Genomic DNA, 15,032 nt, shown 5'->3' with positions numbered 1-15,032 from the left:
TAGAAAACTGTTTGCCGAAAGTTTCACGATCACGCGAAAACAGGGTTTTTTCCCTTCGAAAATAAAAGCGCTTTGCAAGCAAAAATGCAAATTATCACGGGGAATCCCCTGGTTGCTAAACACGGAATTGTCACGAGATCCATGGAAATTTCCAGATGTGCTCAATTTTACACTTTAGACCCGTTTGTTTACAAACAGAAGAGTAAAAGACAATAGAAATGTCCTAGAATTCAGACTACACGAATAGCAATGTGTGCCCTTGAGCGACCGTCACGTAATAGGTATAAAAGAAGGTAACGAAATCAAAGAAACAGAGGATCACGAAATCTGTTATGGTAAGGTTGTCCAGTCTGGTGGTCAACACAAGAACGAACGACTCAGATGTAGGTAAAGCAGTTTACTGCGACGACAGAAGAGTCAAAAGAACACACTGATCTTAGTCAGCCTGTAAAGTGAATAGTCCTTTGTCAAAATCGACTGGCAAGTAAGTTTATCATGGGAAATCGCAATTTAATCGCGATTTGCTCAAATCCCCTTGCCAACTGTATCACAGCTTTGTCGTTTTAAGATGACTACGTCCTTCCTTTTTTGGTATTTTGAAATCTAAGGAGGTGTATATATTTTGGGAAAGGACATAACAATGTGTGATCAAGGGTTCATGTTGAATCTTTCGCGCGTGAGGTTTCTGAATTAGGCCATACCATTGTCACGCGATTTGATTCTTCTGCAGTTCGCGCCCAGCGATAGTCTCAAAGCGCTTTGATTAGGAATTTTGATTTTAGCACCCAATGCAAATTTAGTTGGTCATAAAAAATGTTACTGATATGTCAGAATGTCCACAATTTGTTAAAGCCCACATAGGAGGGAACTTTAATAGGTAGCATAGTGAGCAAGGAAAATAATGCTATCTGCTGGATTATTTGTTTTCAAGAAAATTTGCAACGCGAATGGCCTAACTGTTTGGAGTGATAAGATTACAGAGTGACCATTTGAGATCATAAACAGCGCTTTTGTAAACTTTAATTCACCAACCGGCTTCCCTAATTAAGTAAACATGCTGAATTAGAAATAGAAGGGGAATCCCCCACTACGTTGACGGAAGAAACACACTGTTGCTAAACTTATCGTTTTGAAGTTTTTTTTCCCTTACAACTTCGCGTAATGAATTTATGCAAGGATCCTTTATTATTTAATTTATTTAAATAAATAAAGAAAAACGGGGGAGGGGGGAGTAAAAGCAACAGGGCATCCTTTTTTGTGGTTTAATTCACGCTCAGTTGTGACTTTTAAGTACTTGCCAGAAGTAAATTTCACGGATATTAAAATCGAATAATTTTACAACACTTCACTTCGTACTACAAAATTATTCGCCCAAAGCAAAGATTTAGAGTTTCTGAAAAGTCACGGTCTAGTTTGCTATGGTTCAATTTTCTCGCCTGATTTTAGCTCATAATTCCAAAATCACTGTTCATTTGTGAAAAAAAAAAAATTCAATCCTCTATTACAGGTCTACATAATACCTTAAAATGCCTAACAAGATTGCCGCATTGTGTTTTTGTTTTTCTAGCTCTCTGAAGAATGTCTGATAATATCTCCTTATCTCGACAACGCCAATGTGCAGTTTTAGGCTGCGAGGATGAAAAATATATCCTTGATATATTCAGCTATGTGCAGCCTGGAGCTCATGGGAGATGTGAATCAAGGAAACAGCTCTTTGTGTTTATAACCAAAGACGTAGAAAACAACAGATTATCTTTCCTGCAGGTAATGTGTAGCGTCTAGCAAAATATTATTTCCAACAATTATAAACAAATAAATTAATAAATTAATAATACCAACTAGAAGTTACAGAATGTAAATCACTCAGACTTGCTGTGAATACTTATTGGGCGTGGGCAGTGGTATAGCGCATGTAAGTGAGTAAGTAAATATATGGGTAGTATTAAATATGCAGTTTAGGCTTCAAGGGAGCATCATTTCACCCTCAATTTATTTACGGTGGTGATGGTAAGGTGACTTTGATATCCTTTCCTTATTTTCAGGAGGAGCAAATTAGATTGGGCATGATTAAAGTTTACTCTGATAGGTTTTGCTGGAAAAAGAGCAAAAATGATGAGATGCTTATTGTACAGATGAAGATGGAAGATTTTAGCTCAGCTAGTGAACCGGTAATAATAATAATAACAACAACAACAACAACAGCAATAATAATAATGATGATGATGATGATGATGATGATGATAACAGGTAAAAAATTTCTTCTGACATTTTTCAACCGAAACTTTTACCATTAATTCCCAATGACCCCGTGGATTTTTTTTTTTTTAGCTTAAAAGCAATTTAAAAATATTGGATTGGAAAATGGCTGGCTCCAGCCATATGTTTCAAACTAATCCAGCTTTGGCAGTTTCATAAATATTATGTTAAAACTGTTGAGATTTTAACAATTTACTTAAACTTATTGGGTTTAATGCATGTTTTCAGTTTCTTAACGCGCTATTTTCACAGGAATATATGTCAGTAATCTTCTACATCTAAAGAAAGGGTAGTTAAAAACTGCGACATTTGGATCCAGTTGTTTTGTATGGGTATTCAATGTCTAGTAAAAGGGATCATTCTCATTTGCGCAAGTTTCCTTCAAGTTTTGTTCCTTTGTGTTGTTGTTGTTGTTGTTGTTGTTTTTTTTTTCCCGAAAATTTTCATCAATAGTAACTTTCTCTTCTACCTTTACGCTTTTTATATGCCACTGCATTTTGATCCATAAGGAAATTAGTGCTACGCGTTGATTGTGTTTTGTTTTATTTTTTGGGGGGAGAAATTTTATCAAAATATGAATACGTTCCTTTTATTGACAGATTGAACGATGCAAAATAGATGAGATGAGGATACCTGAGAGAGTAACCTTTACTCTACCATCTTGCGATGCATCCGTCATGAGACTTACTACAAAATTATTGACACAGAGCAATGACGTGGAAGTGCTACTGGAAACAGAACAGTTAAGGGCCAGCTTGCCCCTGGTAAGTTATGAGTTCAAGTAGGATTTATGAAAGGTGAAAGGTTTGCCCCACTGGATTGAAAAATTATGAAATTCCAGGAGTAGTTTGGGAGTGTTTTATAATACAATTTTAGCACCCAAAACGTGCTGAAAAAAAAAAAAAAAAAAAAGAGACTATAATTGAGTCGAATCGGTCCTATACACGCACGAATTCCACCTTAACAAGTCGATTTATCTTCAACAATTCATAAACTGTGTTTTGAAAGAATGTGCGAAATGTTACACTTTTTAGGAAACAATAGATGAATATTTTCTTTGTTTCAGGATTGTCAGTTTGTTAGAAATGATTTTTTTGAGATAGATTTTCTCATTTAGGAGTTTAAGACAAAGAATTTCTGTTATAGTCAAAGCTCTGTTTATCGGTGAAAAACCATGATGTAACACGAAATAAATAAATAAATAAATAAATAAATAAAGAGAATGACTAAGCCACGATATCAACACCTTTCTCTCTTACAAAACAATTTTCCGAGCTCTGGTGATTTATCAAAAGTTTGGATTTGTACAGTGTCCTACCGTGGAGTCTTGTTCAATAACGGAAAATTGTTTCCCAACAGCTAGCGTTCTCGTTGGTTACTTCTAGGTCACATGACATCTAAGAATGGAACTGTTTCCTGCCAAAATCTACGACGTCAGAGGTTAACAGTGCCTTTTTACCAGCAAATGTTGACCGTTCGCTGGATTTATTTTTCATTAATTTGTACACGAAAAAGTTTTCTCCGTGAGCTCGTCAGCTATATTAGTTGTTTCCCTCAGGACCAGTCAGTAAGTGTTTTAATATTTACCCAAAACCTTCCCCTTACATTTCTGATATATTTCCTCTCTTTCCTCATTTTTTATTCTCAGATACCACATTGGGAGACTAAGTCAGGGGTCGAACATGATCACTGGGTCAGTGAGCCAACAGAAACACAATGAGACGCTGGGAAGTGGATCAAATGTAAAACTAATCTAAACTTAATTCATGGGTGACAAATTACTCCTTACTCCTGAAATTAATTGCCATCATGACAATGTTCCTTACGTCTTAGTCGAAGTTTTAAAATGTTAAAATTGAAGATGTCAGGGCATTAAAAGATGCTTTAGAAAACCTAAACACACGAAAGGGCACATCAAGAAGGATTCTAACAAGTGCTTATTTATTTATTTTTTTCGAAAAATTCGTAAACTTGTGACCCTAACAACGAACTTAAGCCAAAATTTATGCTCTAAACTTTTCAGTGCGTGGAGTGCTCAGTACGAATAACAAACTAAAATAAAATAAAACAAAGAAAAAAGACAAAGAAAAGAAAAAGACAATTGTGAACGTAATTTGTTACCCGTGATATTAATAAGTCATAAAAGGCTCGACAAATTATTAGAATTTCGACAAAAGGCGCACGAAACTATTCCTGATCACCATTTGATTGCACATACTCATTGATGTTTGTTTTGTAGTAATAATAATGATAATGATAATGATAATGACGATAACGATGAAAATTATGGTGATGATGATGATGGTGATATTACACGGTAGGATTTAGGGGTGGGCCAAGTGGACCGCGGCCAACCCACTTATTATTAAGTAATGATCCGGGTAAGATGGGAAGCAATTTCTTTTAATTTGTTGTAGCGCAATACACTTTCCCCACATAGAAATGTTAGTGTGTTAAAGGATTCCGACCAATCATAAGAGTTGGAGACAACAGTCAAGAAAAGTTAACAAATTTACATGTTCCTTAGATATGATTTCGGTGTCACTTAGACTCAGTCAAGTTTTTGTTTTAAGGAAGTTGGTTAGAAAACAAAGGAATAATATACATGCTGCTTTGCGAAGGTCTCGTACAATTTGCTGTTTAAGCCAATGTCAGAAGTATAGTAGAGACAATAGTTTGCACCTTCTTACCTGGACCGTTACTTAAAGAATTCTCAATAAAATCTATAAAGGTGGTACCGACTCGTCCCCTGTCCCCTCTTATCATTTGCAGGCGGTCACGAGCGGTCATGAAACGGTCTCAACAGACCATTTCCCCCTGCGCGAATCTTCCACGCGCTTCTCTCTTCAATATTTAATTACAAAAGAGACGACTGGTGACGAGTCAGTAGCTTGCAAGTGTCCCGGGCGCTGCGTTCTGAATTTTCAACATGCTTATGCCAATACTAATGCTATTGCTATTCCTAATGCTAATGCTAATGTGAATGCTAACACTGATGCTAATGCTAAGGCTAATGCTAATGCTAATGCTAATGCTAATGCTAATGCTAATGCTAATGCTAATGCTAATGCTAATGATAATGATGATGATTATGCTAATGAAAATGCTACTGATAATAATAATGATAATGCTACTGATAATTATAATGATAATGATAATAATAATAATAATAATAATAATAATAATAATGAAAATGAAAATGAAAATGAAAATGAAAATGAAAATGAAAATGATAATGATGATGATGATGATGATGATGATGATGATGATGATGATGATTTACTATGGTTAGGAAAACGCTAACTGCATACGTGGGTTGAGTTTGTTGTTGGTTCTCGCCCTTGTTCCGAGAGTTTTCCCTCCCGGTACTCATGTTTTCCTCTCTTCGTATAAAAAACCAACATATCCAAATTCCAATTCGTTGTGGAATGCACGGACACGTCTCAAGGAGTTCGTAAGAACTCCTACATTCTCCGTGGGAGAACAAATTACAAGGAATTGCAACAATGTTTTTTAATGCTAGTGCTAATGATAATGGTAACACTAGTAATAATAGTAATGATAATGATGCTGATAATGACAATGGTAATAACAGTCATAATAATAATAATAATAAAAAAATTACTAGTACTACTACTACTACTACTACTACTACTACTACTACTACTACTACTACTACTACTACTACTACTACTACTACTACTACTACTACTACTACTGCCACTACTACTACTACTACTAATAATAATAATAGTAATAATAGTAATTTGGGAACGGCTCATATTCTAAGAAAAATTCTTTTAGCTAAGTGCACTCTTAATTACGAAGGACTATTACTCCGCGTGGTGCCTAAGATAAACGGAAGACCTTAGACAACAATGACCTAAACCAGGTTGGCGTCCAGTGGTTTTACTGAAAACAACGGTTTGTGTGGGATGCTCAGTCTCGAGGGCTCATAAATGGTCTTGGGCATTGTTATTTAAGGATTTTCAAGAAAGACAGAGTAAAATTACCAAGTAAAAAGCACAAATAATGATTAATAATAATGATGATGAGAAGTATAATGATTCATCACATCTTAAGTTATTTTTGCACCTTCATTGTATTTAGCGTACATAAAGAGATACACTAAGTCGTTGTAAATAGAAAATAAAGAATTATTTGTTTTCCGAGTTAAATAGTGTACAGCAATATGTTGGCAACCAGTCTGTACTGTATTATCATAGCAATAAATCCAGGATATACTCATCTAGATCCATATCTTGTTTTCTATAACCTTCCCTGTATTACAGAGAGGAATCAGATTACAACGCATTTTTCCACTTTCGTATTGCCTGTAATACACCTTCCCCCATCCCCTCTCTATTCCCCGCTTCAAATAAAATGTAGAAAGATCGTATCCAGTTTCTCCTGGATCTTACATTCTTTCAAAGAGCCATTAAAAACAATCCTTATGCGAACTTATGAGTGGAGGAGGGAAGGGTTTGGTCATGGCGCATTTGGGGTTATAGGAAAGCCCCCTTCCCTAACTACCGGGTGCCAAAAAGACAACAAATTTTGTTGTTATTTTAGCTGGTGGTGACCTCGCGTTTTAAAAGGCGTTCTGCTACTCCCACCAGCAGAAATTGAAAAAAGACTAAGAGATTTATTTAATAATTTAAACTTATTCAAAGCCATAGGCCCTTTAAGAACAATTACAATTAATTAAGACGGAATCCACCAGGAAGTTGAGTAATTTTAACTTTCAGTGGACAAAAACCTTGTTGCAGAATTATTTAAAGAATGTTTCATCCTTTTTTACATTTTTCAAGGGCTAAAGATGTAATTAGTCATCTGTAATAATACCAAACAAAATTTCTCATGGGAGTCCGAGAAAATGAATGTCAAATTTCACAAGAATTGTGAAAACACAAGTAAAATTCTGAAAATTTCATGTGTAAGATGTAATTTTGTGAAATTTGACACTTATTTTCTCGGGCTCCCATAATAAATTTTTTTTTGGATTCTGTCTCAAAACTTATATCGTAGTCGTTTATGGTGAACGAATGAAGACAACAAGGAAAAAATAATAGGGCAAGAAAGTGAGAAATGTTGGAGACAAAAGCCGTTTATATTATGTAGTTATTCCTCAATCGACTCCCTGCGCTGGCCGTTTTTGTTTTTCTCTTTTTTCCTTCAGTTTTTCCATACCAAGCAGCCTGATTCCATGCTTCTCACGAAACGCTCTACAAAATACCACAGATTATTATTCATTCGAAATCTTTTGCCTTATCTGATTAGCTCCTATACCTGGCTAATTCTTGATAACCAACTTTCAGTGGTATATACGCTTGAAAATGAGGTTGACCGATGGCATATTTGCCTGGAAACGAGGCTGCTTGCATGGGCAATAGCCAACAAAAGAAAAATGGGTTTAACGCTATTGGAAGACAAAGCAAAATAACCACCTGGAAAACCTGAAACCGTGCCAGAAGTGGACCAAAGTTTGAAGAAAGCATACGAAGAGGTAAAAGTTTGTTAGCATGCTCCGAGATCTTCATAATTCTTCACATCATACTCAGCCTCATTTAATAATCGTTATATTTTTTTACTATTCCCAGTTGGTACGGTTGTACGTGTATAAAGGCTCGGGAAATTATTAGGAATGAGACAAAATATGCGTGAAATTATTACCTATTTTCACAGTAAACAACCTGAATTGGTTACCTATCAATTTTATTGGTAAAGAGTTATTTTCGCAAGGTTTGTTTGAAATATTTGTTCTATTTAGTCCAGTCAATCTAGGCATTTTTGAGGCTCAACATCAAACTAATTGCAACACAATTGTTTTCAACGCCATTTAAGTAAGGGTGGCCTATCTATAGAAACATACTAAAAATCCGCCAAAATCCGTTCGGTGGAACATGTCAAAATTAAGCGTTAAACATTTTGAGCTTTTAACACAGGGCACCCACGTTAGTTGAAATTATACGTTCAAACAAAAAATGCGCAAAATGTGTTTGTTACTTTTATGGAAAGTGGAAGAAGAAAGAATAACTGCTACCTAGTTTTCGATGGCAAAAACAAGGTGCTTCTTTTTTTCAAAAATGATAAATATTTAACACGGTCGGCTTTTGCACAAAGTAAAAACTTTTAAGAGGTGACAGGCCGCACATCTTCACCGGCGTGAAACCTTTGAAACCTTTTATATATTGCTCCATTGAGGAGACTTCTTTCAGGGATCTTACAGTTTAAAATTTGAACGATGATATCGCTTCTATATAGCGGACCAAGATACGGCTCGGTACAGTTTATGTTCAGCAAGGGAAAATTGTGTAAGTTGAGCAGAACCTTTAAAATGTTCAACAGACAATTCATTCAGTTTGCGCGTATTCCTGTTGAATTTGTAGCCCGTTTATGAGATATGTCTACTCAAAAATATAATAATTTTTCCATAGCTGCCGTTATCTTAGAGTAACTGCTTTTCATATCTCCGTAAAGTTTAGGTTTACGCGATCTCAGAGATTAATGTTTAGTTGTACACAGCACGTAGTCTTTTTATAAATATATCCAGATCTGACACTGGTTTTGGGTATTTATCACGTCTAAGCATGATTTAAATACATTATGATGCTGTGTCCTTTGAATGTCGTTTTAAAACTCAATCGCTTTGTAAATGTCACTTGTAGTTTTAATATCACAGGAGAGTATTTTGAAGCTCAATATTTTTCAATACCATTACCATGTTTTTTTTTTTACCGATCAATTGACTGGCTTCTTTGTGCCACTACATAATGTGTGTAGTTGAATATAAGTTTACAAGCAAGACCGGCGGTTTCGAATGTTACGATTCTCATCAGTTGCTATGTGGTGGGATGGTTGAGGTGAACTCTGAACCATTCCGTATTGCTTGATTTAGTAAGCGTTTATATATCCACCCTGGTTATATATCCCACCGGTCTTGCTTGTAAACTTATACTTAACTACACACATTATGTAGTGGCACAAAGAAGCCAGTCAATTGATTGGTAAAAAAGCAACATGCTAATGGTATTGAAAAATGTTGAGCTTCAAAATACTCTCCTGTGATAATAAAACTACAAGTGACATTTACAAAGCGATTGAGTTTTAAAACGACCTTCAAAGGACACAGCATCATAATGTATTTAAATCATGCTTAGACGTGATAAATACCCAAAACCAGTGTCAGATCTGGATATATTTTTAAAAAGACTACGTGCTGTGTACAGCTAAACATTGTTCTCTGAGATCGCGTAAACCTAATCTTTACGGAGATATGAAAAGCAGTTACTCTAAGATAACGGCAGCTATGGAAAAATTATTATATTTTTGAGTAGACATATCTCATAAACGGGCTACAAATTCAACAGGAATACGCGCGAACTGAATAAAGTGTCTGTTGAACAGTTTAAAGGTTCTGCGCAACTTACACAATTTTCCCTTGCTGAACATAAACTGTACCGAGCCGTATCTTGGTCCGCTATATAGAAGTGATATCATTGTTCAAATTTTGAACTGTAAGATCCCTGAAAGAAAATCTCCTCAATGGAGCAATATATAAAAGGTTTCAAAGGTTTCACGCCGGTGAAGATGTGCGGCCTGTGACCTCTTGCAAGTTTTTACTTAGATAGTTTAACTAAACCCTTACCATGCACAACAAGGCAGAGTTTTTGAGCAGGTTAAGTTCTAATGCTTATGAATAAGATTGATAAGTGGGAAATGCGTTTTCATTTAAGGAAAAGTGTTGTTACCTTCGCAAAAAAAAATTATAAAGGTTAACGGAACATTCATCGCATAAGAACTTTGGTTCTAGCAAACGTTTGTTTCAAGAAAACGAAATAGTATAATAGGGAAGCTACTTTTTAAGGGAAAGACAGACTCTGGGTAGCCAAAACAATGCCTGTTGTGTAAAAATATTTGAAAGAGTCTATGGAGTAATGGAAATTCCCCACGCAGAGCATAATTCACGCAACTCAGTCATAAGGTTAACATGCAGTAAGTTGAAGTGTTACACAACGCTCATCCGAAGAGAAACATAGGTTCCGCAAAAAGAGGTAAGCCATAAGAAGCTTAGTCAGGCAAGCCCAGTAATGTTGTACATATGTCCAGTACTTTCGCGCCTTCATTGACCACTGCAGTTATTTTCAGACGTATCGGAACCCATGATCATTAAGAAAAAGAGGTCTTTATTTGCCAATGGACGAGAAAAAACTGGTCAAGGTTCATGGTTCTCACAAAAGAAATGCAAGGAGGGAATACAAACACCTTTAGACCACAGAGCGATTAATCTACTTATTCATCTTACCAAGAAATGAAGGGCTGCCGTAGAAAATACAAACTGAACACAGAGATACACTAAACTAAACTGAGATCTGTGACTCGCTACAAGAAGGAGATTAAAAAAAAGAACAGTCACACTGTGCTTGGTTTTCTGGATTTCCCTTACTACAAATTCGGCCATGTGTAATGAAAAGCGCAGACCGTTCCGATCAAGCAAAAACCAAATAGACGGAGTCCTTAGCAGAATATTTATTCACTCACATTGCAAAGTACAGAGTCATAATCATAAAGGAGGTTGCGCATGTCGCGAGAAAAGAAAAAAAAATCCCTGATTTCGATCACACATATTGTCCAAGGTTTTTGAGCAAAATGTGACTAGGTTATTATAAATAGTTCAGTGTACTGGTGCAAAGCTATCGTCCGTTGCAAACATTTAGTCGCACGTACCTTGCAGCATGGATTCAAATTAAGTAGCTCACTGAAGGCGAACAAAATATCAAATCAAATTGTTCACCGTCAGTCAGCTACTAAATTTGCATCCATGCTGCAGGACAAAAAAAAAATTACAAGCCTGATATAAACCTGCTGATATTTACTGTATTTCTGATATTGCGCAAAAAAAAAAAAAAAAAAAAAAACAATTGCTAATATTTTAACCATGCTAACACAGACTGAATAATAATTTCCATTTTAAATACCGTCATAGAAAAACAATTAAAGCTTTGAAAACAGAATGTGAAGACAGACGAGTGGTTGGGTAACCTGTACAAAGCCCTCAAGACGAAACACTGTCCCACGTGTTTCTCACATATTTAGTCGGCGTTTTTTAAAAACAAAATTTCCCATCGAAAATTCTTGAAAAAAAAGAACACAGTTATCAGATGTTTTGTCTACATTTGTGATCTTCCTGAAATCGGGTGTCCTGTGGTGAAAATTGAAAATCTTTATTGCCAATTTTTCACATCTTTCACCGAATCGATTTTGGCGGATTTTTAGTATGTTGTTGAATAGCCATCCAACAATTTAATGGCGTTGAAAAAAATTTTGTTGCAATTACTTTGATACTAAACCACAATTTGACTGGACTAATTTTTATCGTATCAATCGAGTACTCCACTATTTCAAAAGTTAAAAGCTTAAATTTGGCTTAAGTTCAAAATTTTCAGAATTTTTTTTGGCAAAACATCTGTAAGAATCCCTCTTGATGTGCTCTTTTGTGTCTTTAGGTTTTCTAAGACAGCCTTCACACTCGGTGCCCGGGCATGGTGCCAGGGTAAGGTAGTCACTGGGCACTAATGAGAACACATCCTGAACACGGTATCGTTGCTCAAGCTTGTACTTGGGCACAAAAAAGGGTACCGGGTTCCTGTGTGCACGCCTTTTTTGTTTGTCCAGGAGCAGTCCACTGCTTTGTTCTCGAGCGAAAGAGAGAAAATGAGCGAAAATGTACGTAATAAGTATGTACAAAGTTACGCTGATTGGGTACTCAAGGTGTGAACACAACACCATTTTGTGCCGGTACCAAGGAAGTGATTATCAGGAACCAAGTGTGGACAGCCCCTAAAGCGTCTTTTCATGCCCTTATTATATCTTCATTGATTCATAACATTTTTAAAACTTCGTCGCCATCTTAACTTTACAATGAGACGTACGAAAGGTTGCCATGGGAAATTTTGTAACTTCATCATCAGGTGAAAGTAGAAATTAACGCTGACTTCACGCGCGAAAATTAAGAAGTAATTCTTTACTCATTATATTATTTGAATCATTGGCAGAGCTAGTTCATATGATATTAATTTCCATCTTAAAAGTAACCATAAGGTGGATAGTAGGGTTTCTGATAAAATCATGAGCGTGGCTAACAAATTGATTATCTGAAACAACAGAAACTATCTAAGTAGCACCTTTGGAAGATAATTTGTTTTAATTATTGAAAAAAAATTTAGACATTCGATCGTCATCTCTGTTCTACCATTACAATTTCAAATTAATTCAATGCATTCCTTGAGGCTGGTATAGATTAATGTGAACGTGTTATATTTGTTTTGTGCATAGAAGGATTATACAGCAAAAAGAAAAAAAAGAAAAACAAAACAAAACAAAACAAAATATATAGATACTCTGTGAAAGCAACCATCTCTCCCGTCTCTCAAGCGGCGAGGATGAGGAAAAGAAAAAGAAAGAAAGGAAAAAATCCGCCAGCAATAAAATTCCAAGATAAATACACAGTGTTGAAAGTTGAACACAAAATTTGTCTTTTTATAATTTAAAATTCGCGCTTTCCCCAATACTTAGTCACTAAAGCATGGATTGAAAAACAGTGATAATAGATCTGATATTATAGTGAAAAAAGAAAGCGTAATATTTAAGCAATAGAAAACGTTTCCCGTTTTTGCAGAGGCGGTTATAAACGCGAGAGGGGTTGGGAGAATTCGAGGCAGTTATGCAAACCGTCGACTTCGTCGAGAATTCTCCAAACGCCTCGAGTTTCCCAAGAAAAAAACGCAAAACTCTTTGTATGGCACTGATTAAAAGAGAAATTCTTACCAGTCGCAAAATCTTGTCCACGATGTCTTGCACGCGTAATCAGTTCTTGTTTTGCAAAAACATGCTTTGCAAAATACGGATTTTCCCCGCTTAAAATGTCAGCTTAAGCGAAGAAAAATTGACTCACCTTCTTTGTAACGATTTTCCATGTTTCAGCCGACAAAGGAATGGGTAAATAAAGTAAGCTTTTTGTGTTTTGAACTCGAAAACTTTTTCAAATTATTGCTTGCGTGATTAGCGCGCGAAAAACCGAACAACTTGACGCCACAACCATGTTTACATACTCTCGTGCAAACACTCCTCTCGGCCAATCAGAGCGCGCGTACTCTCTTAGTTATTTTATAAAGCTTAATCTAGAATGAAAAGCTGACGTTTATAGAAAAAAAATGCAAATTCTGCAAAACATCACTGTCAAAACTAGTTACTATCATAACTTCAGTGTTGATGGTCATAGCCTGAACGGTTTATTCAACTTAAAGCAAATCCCTCAAGCAGTCTTTTAACAGTCTGTCAGTAAACAAAGACCCTAGAGAGGACCATTAAAATTTCGACTAAAACTAAACTAACTCTTCTCCTTTTTCGTTAACATGCGCAGTTAACAGGCAAGACAATGCTATTGTAGGCTTCCCAATTGAAAGCAGAGTTATGCAAAGTATATTACTAATTTTTTTCATAACACAAATATGAATAAAACGCCATTGGGGCAAACTAATACATGTTCACCATAAGAAATCTATATTTAAATTTCAAATATTTATTATGTAAGGATACATAAAAAGAAACGCCAGAGGTTATCCCTATAGAGGACGCTCCCTACATGAAATATAAAGCAAATATACTACAATGTAAAATTTAAGAATAATTAAGAAATGGCCGAAAAAATTTACAGAATTTTACAGTACTTTCTAAGTTTACTTCGAAATATGCTGAAATCCTGTTCGTGCACTATCTCTTTAGGAAGAGCGTTCCACTGTTTAATAATTCTAACAATTAAAGAATGAGTGCAAACAACAATTTACTCTAGCTAATGGCTGTCTTAATTGCATTTCGGTTGGCAGTACCAATCTGACTTCATAACAGTTTTAATAGAGTATCAGAAATATTTACGATGTTCAATTGTGTTAGTTTGTCGTCATCTGTTGGATCAGTTTAATCATACCACGCGTAAACATCGACGCAGGCAGTACCGTGGTTATCCCACCAGCCGCAATTGCTCAAGGCTTCACCATACCAGATATGGAACTCATCCTGCCCAGGAGATACGGTTATTGGATTGGTAAGCTTGTTAAACAATAGCTCAGCAGAATTGATGCCAACACCACCGATCTTATATGAGTAAAATCTGCAACTATCAGATTCACCTCTGTATTGGGCAAGCGGAAGAGCTGTTTTGTTTGGGTAGGTTATGACAGTAGCTAATGTCTTATCCCCATACGAACTGTGTGGGCATCCCCAGTGGGAGGGTAAGATTAAAAAGCTGCAGCTAACTCCTCCTCGGACGTGAACGAGTTTAAAGGAGTAGATGAGCCCTCCTTCTTGGATTTTAAATATCCCATTTGAGTGAGCATTAAGTCTAGCTTTAAAGCAGATTGGACCAGTGGAACCAGTGTTGACTTTCTTCCAATTAACTGATAACAAAAGAAAATCTATTTCAATTGGGAATAGCTTTGCAAGAACAAGAAGCAAGAGTTGTGCGTTGTTAGACTTAAAGAATGAGAAATGAATAGAACTTTACAACAGATTATTAATCTGGAAATTGTGAGGGGTTTTGCCGCAAATTCAGAAATAATTTAGCCGTCTTTATGATAGCTTAAAAAGAGAGGTGTCCTAGATTGACCAACTACGGCATCAACAGATTCAGGATAAAATACATCACTACCGGCCTCCCGGGCGTCCAACCTCGAAAAACTCTGCATAAACTAATAAATAAATAGTTCTTGTCTTAGAAT

The 15,032-nt window shown here is 35.9% G+C and overlaps 1 protein-coding gene across 1 annotated transcript; it reads left to right on the top strand.

Moving 5' to 3' along the window:
• Positions 1 to 367: 367 nt before the first annotated feature.
• Positions 368 to 6,484, top strand: LOC140937200 (uncharacterized). The gene is made up of 5 exons (XM_073386737.1): positions 368 to 484; positions 1,568 to 1,764; positions 2,043 to 2,168; positions 2,856 to 3,020; positions 3,905 to 6,484. The coding sequence occupies exons 2-5, from the start codon at positions 1,579 to 1,581 to the stop codon at positions 3,974 to 3,976; spliced, it is 549 nt and encodes a 182-aa protein (XP_073242838.1). The 5' UTR covers positions 368 to 484; positions 1,568 to 1,578; the 3' UTR covers positions 3,977 to 6,484.
• Positions 6,485 to 15,032: the final 8,548 nt, after the last annotated feature.

The sequence above is a fragment of the Porites lutea genome, chromosome 1, assembly GCF_958299795.1.
Source record: "Porites lutea chromosome 1, jaPorLute2.1, whole genome shotgun sequence".
Taxonomy (NCBI): Eukaryota; Metazoa; Cnidaria; class Anthozoa; order Scleractinia; family Poritidae; genus Porites; species Porites lutea.
The sequence above is the reverse complement of the archived record's forward strand: the minus strand, read 5'-3'. Positions and strand labels throughout refer to the sequence as shown.

Bases quoted from the DNA above. Each gene is read 5' to 3' on its own strand.
- LOC140937200 (XM_073386737.1), top strand. From the start codon at position 1,579: ATGTCTGATAATATCTCCTTATCTCGACAACGCCAATGTGCAGTTTTA. The intron at 1,765-2,042 runs GTAATGTGTAGC...CCTTATTTTCAG, and splicing joins ACAGATTATCTTTCCTGCAG to GAGGAGCAAATTAGATTGGG. The intron at 2,169-2,855 runs GTAATAATAATA...TTTTATTGACAG, and splicing joins TTAGCTCAGCTAGTGAACCG to ATTGAACGATGCAAAATAGA.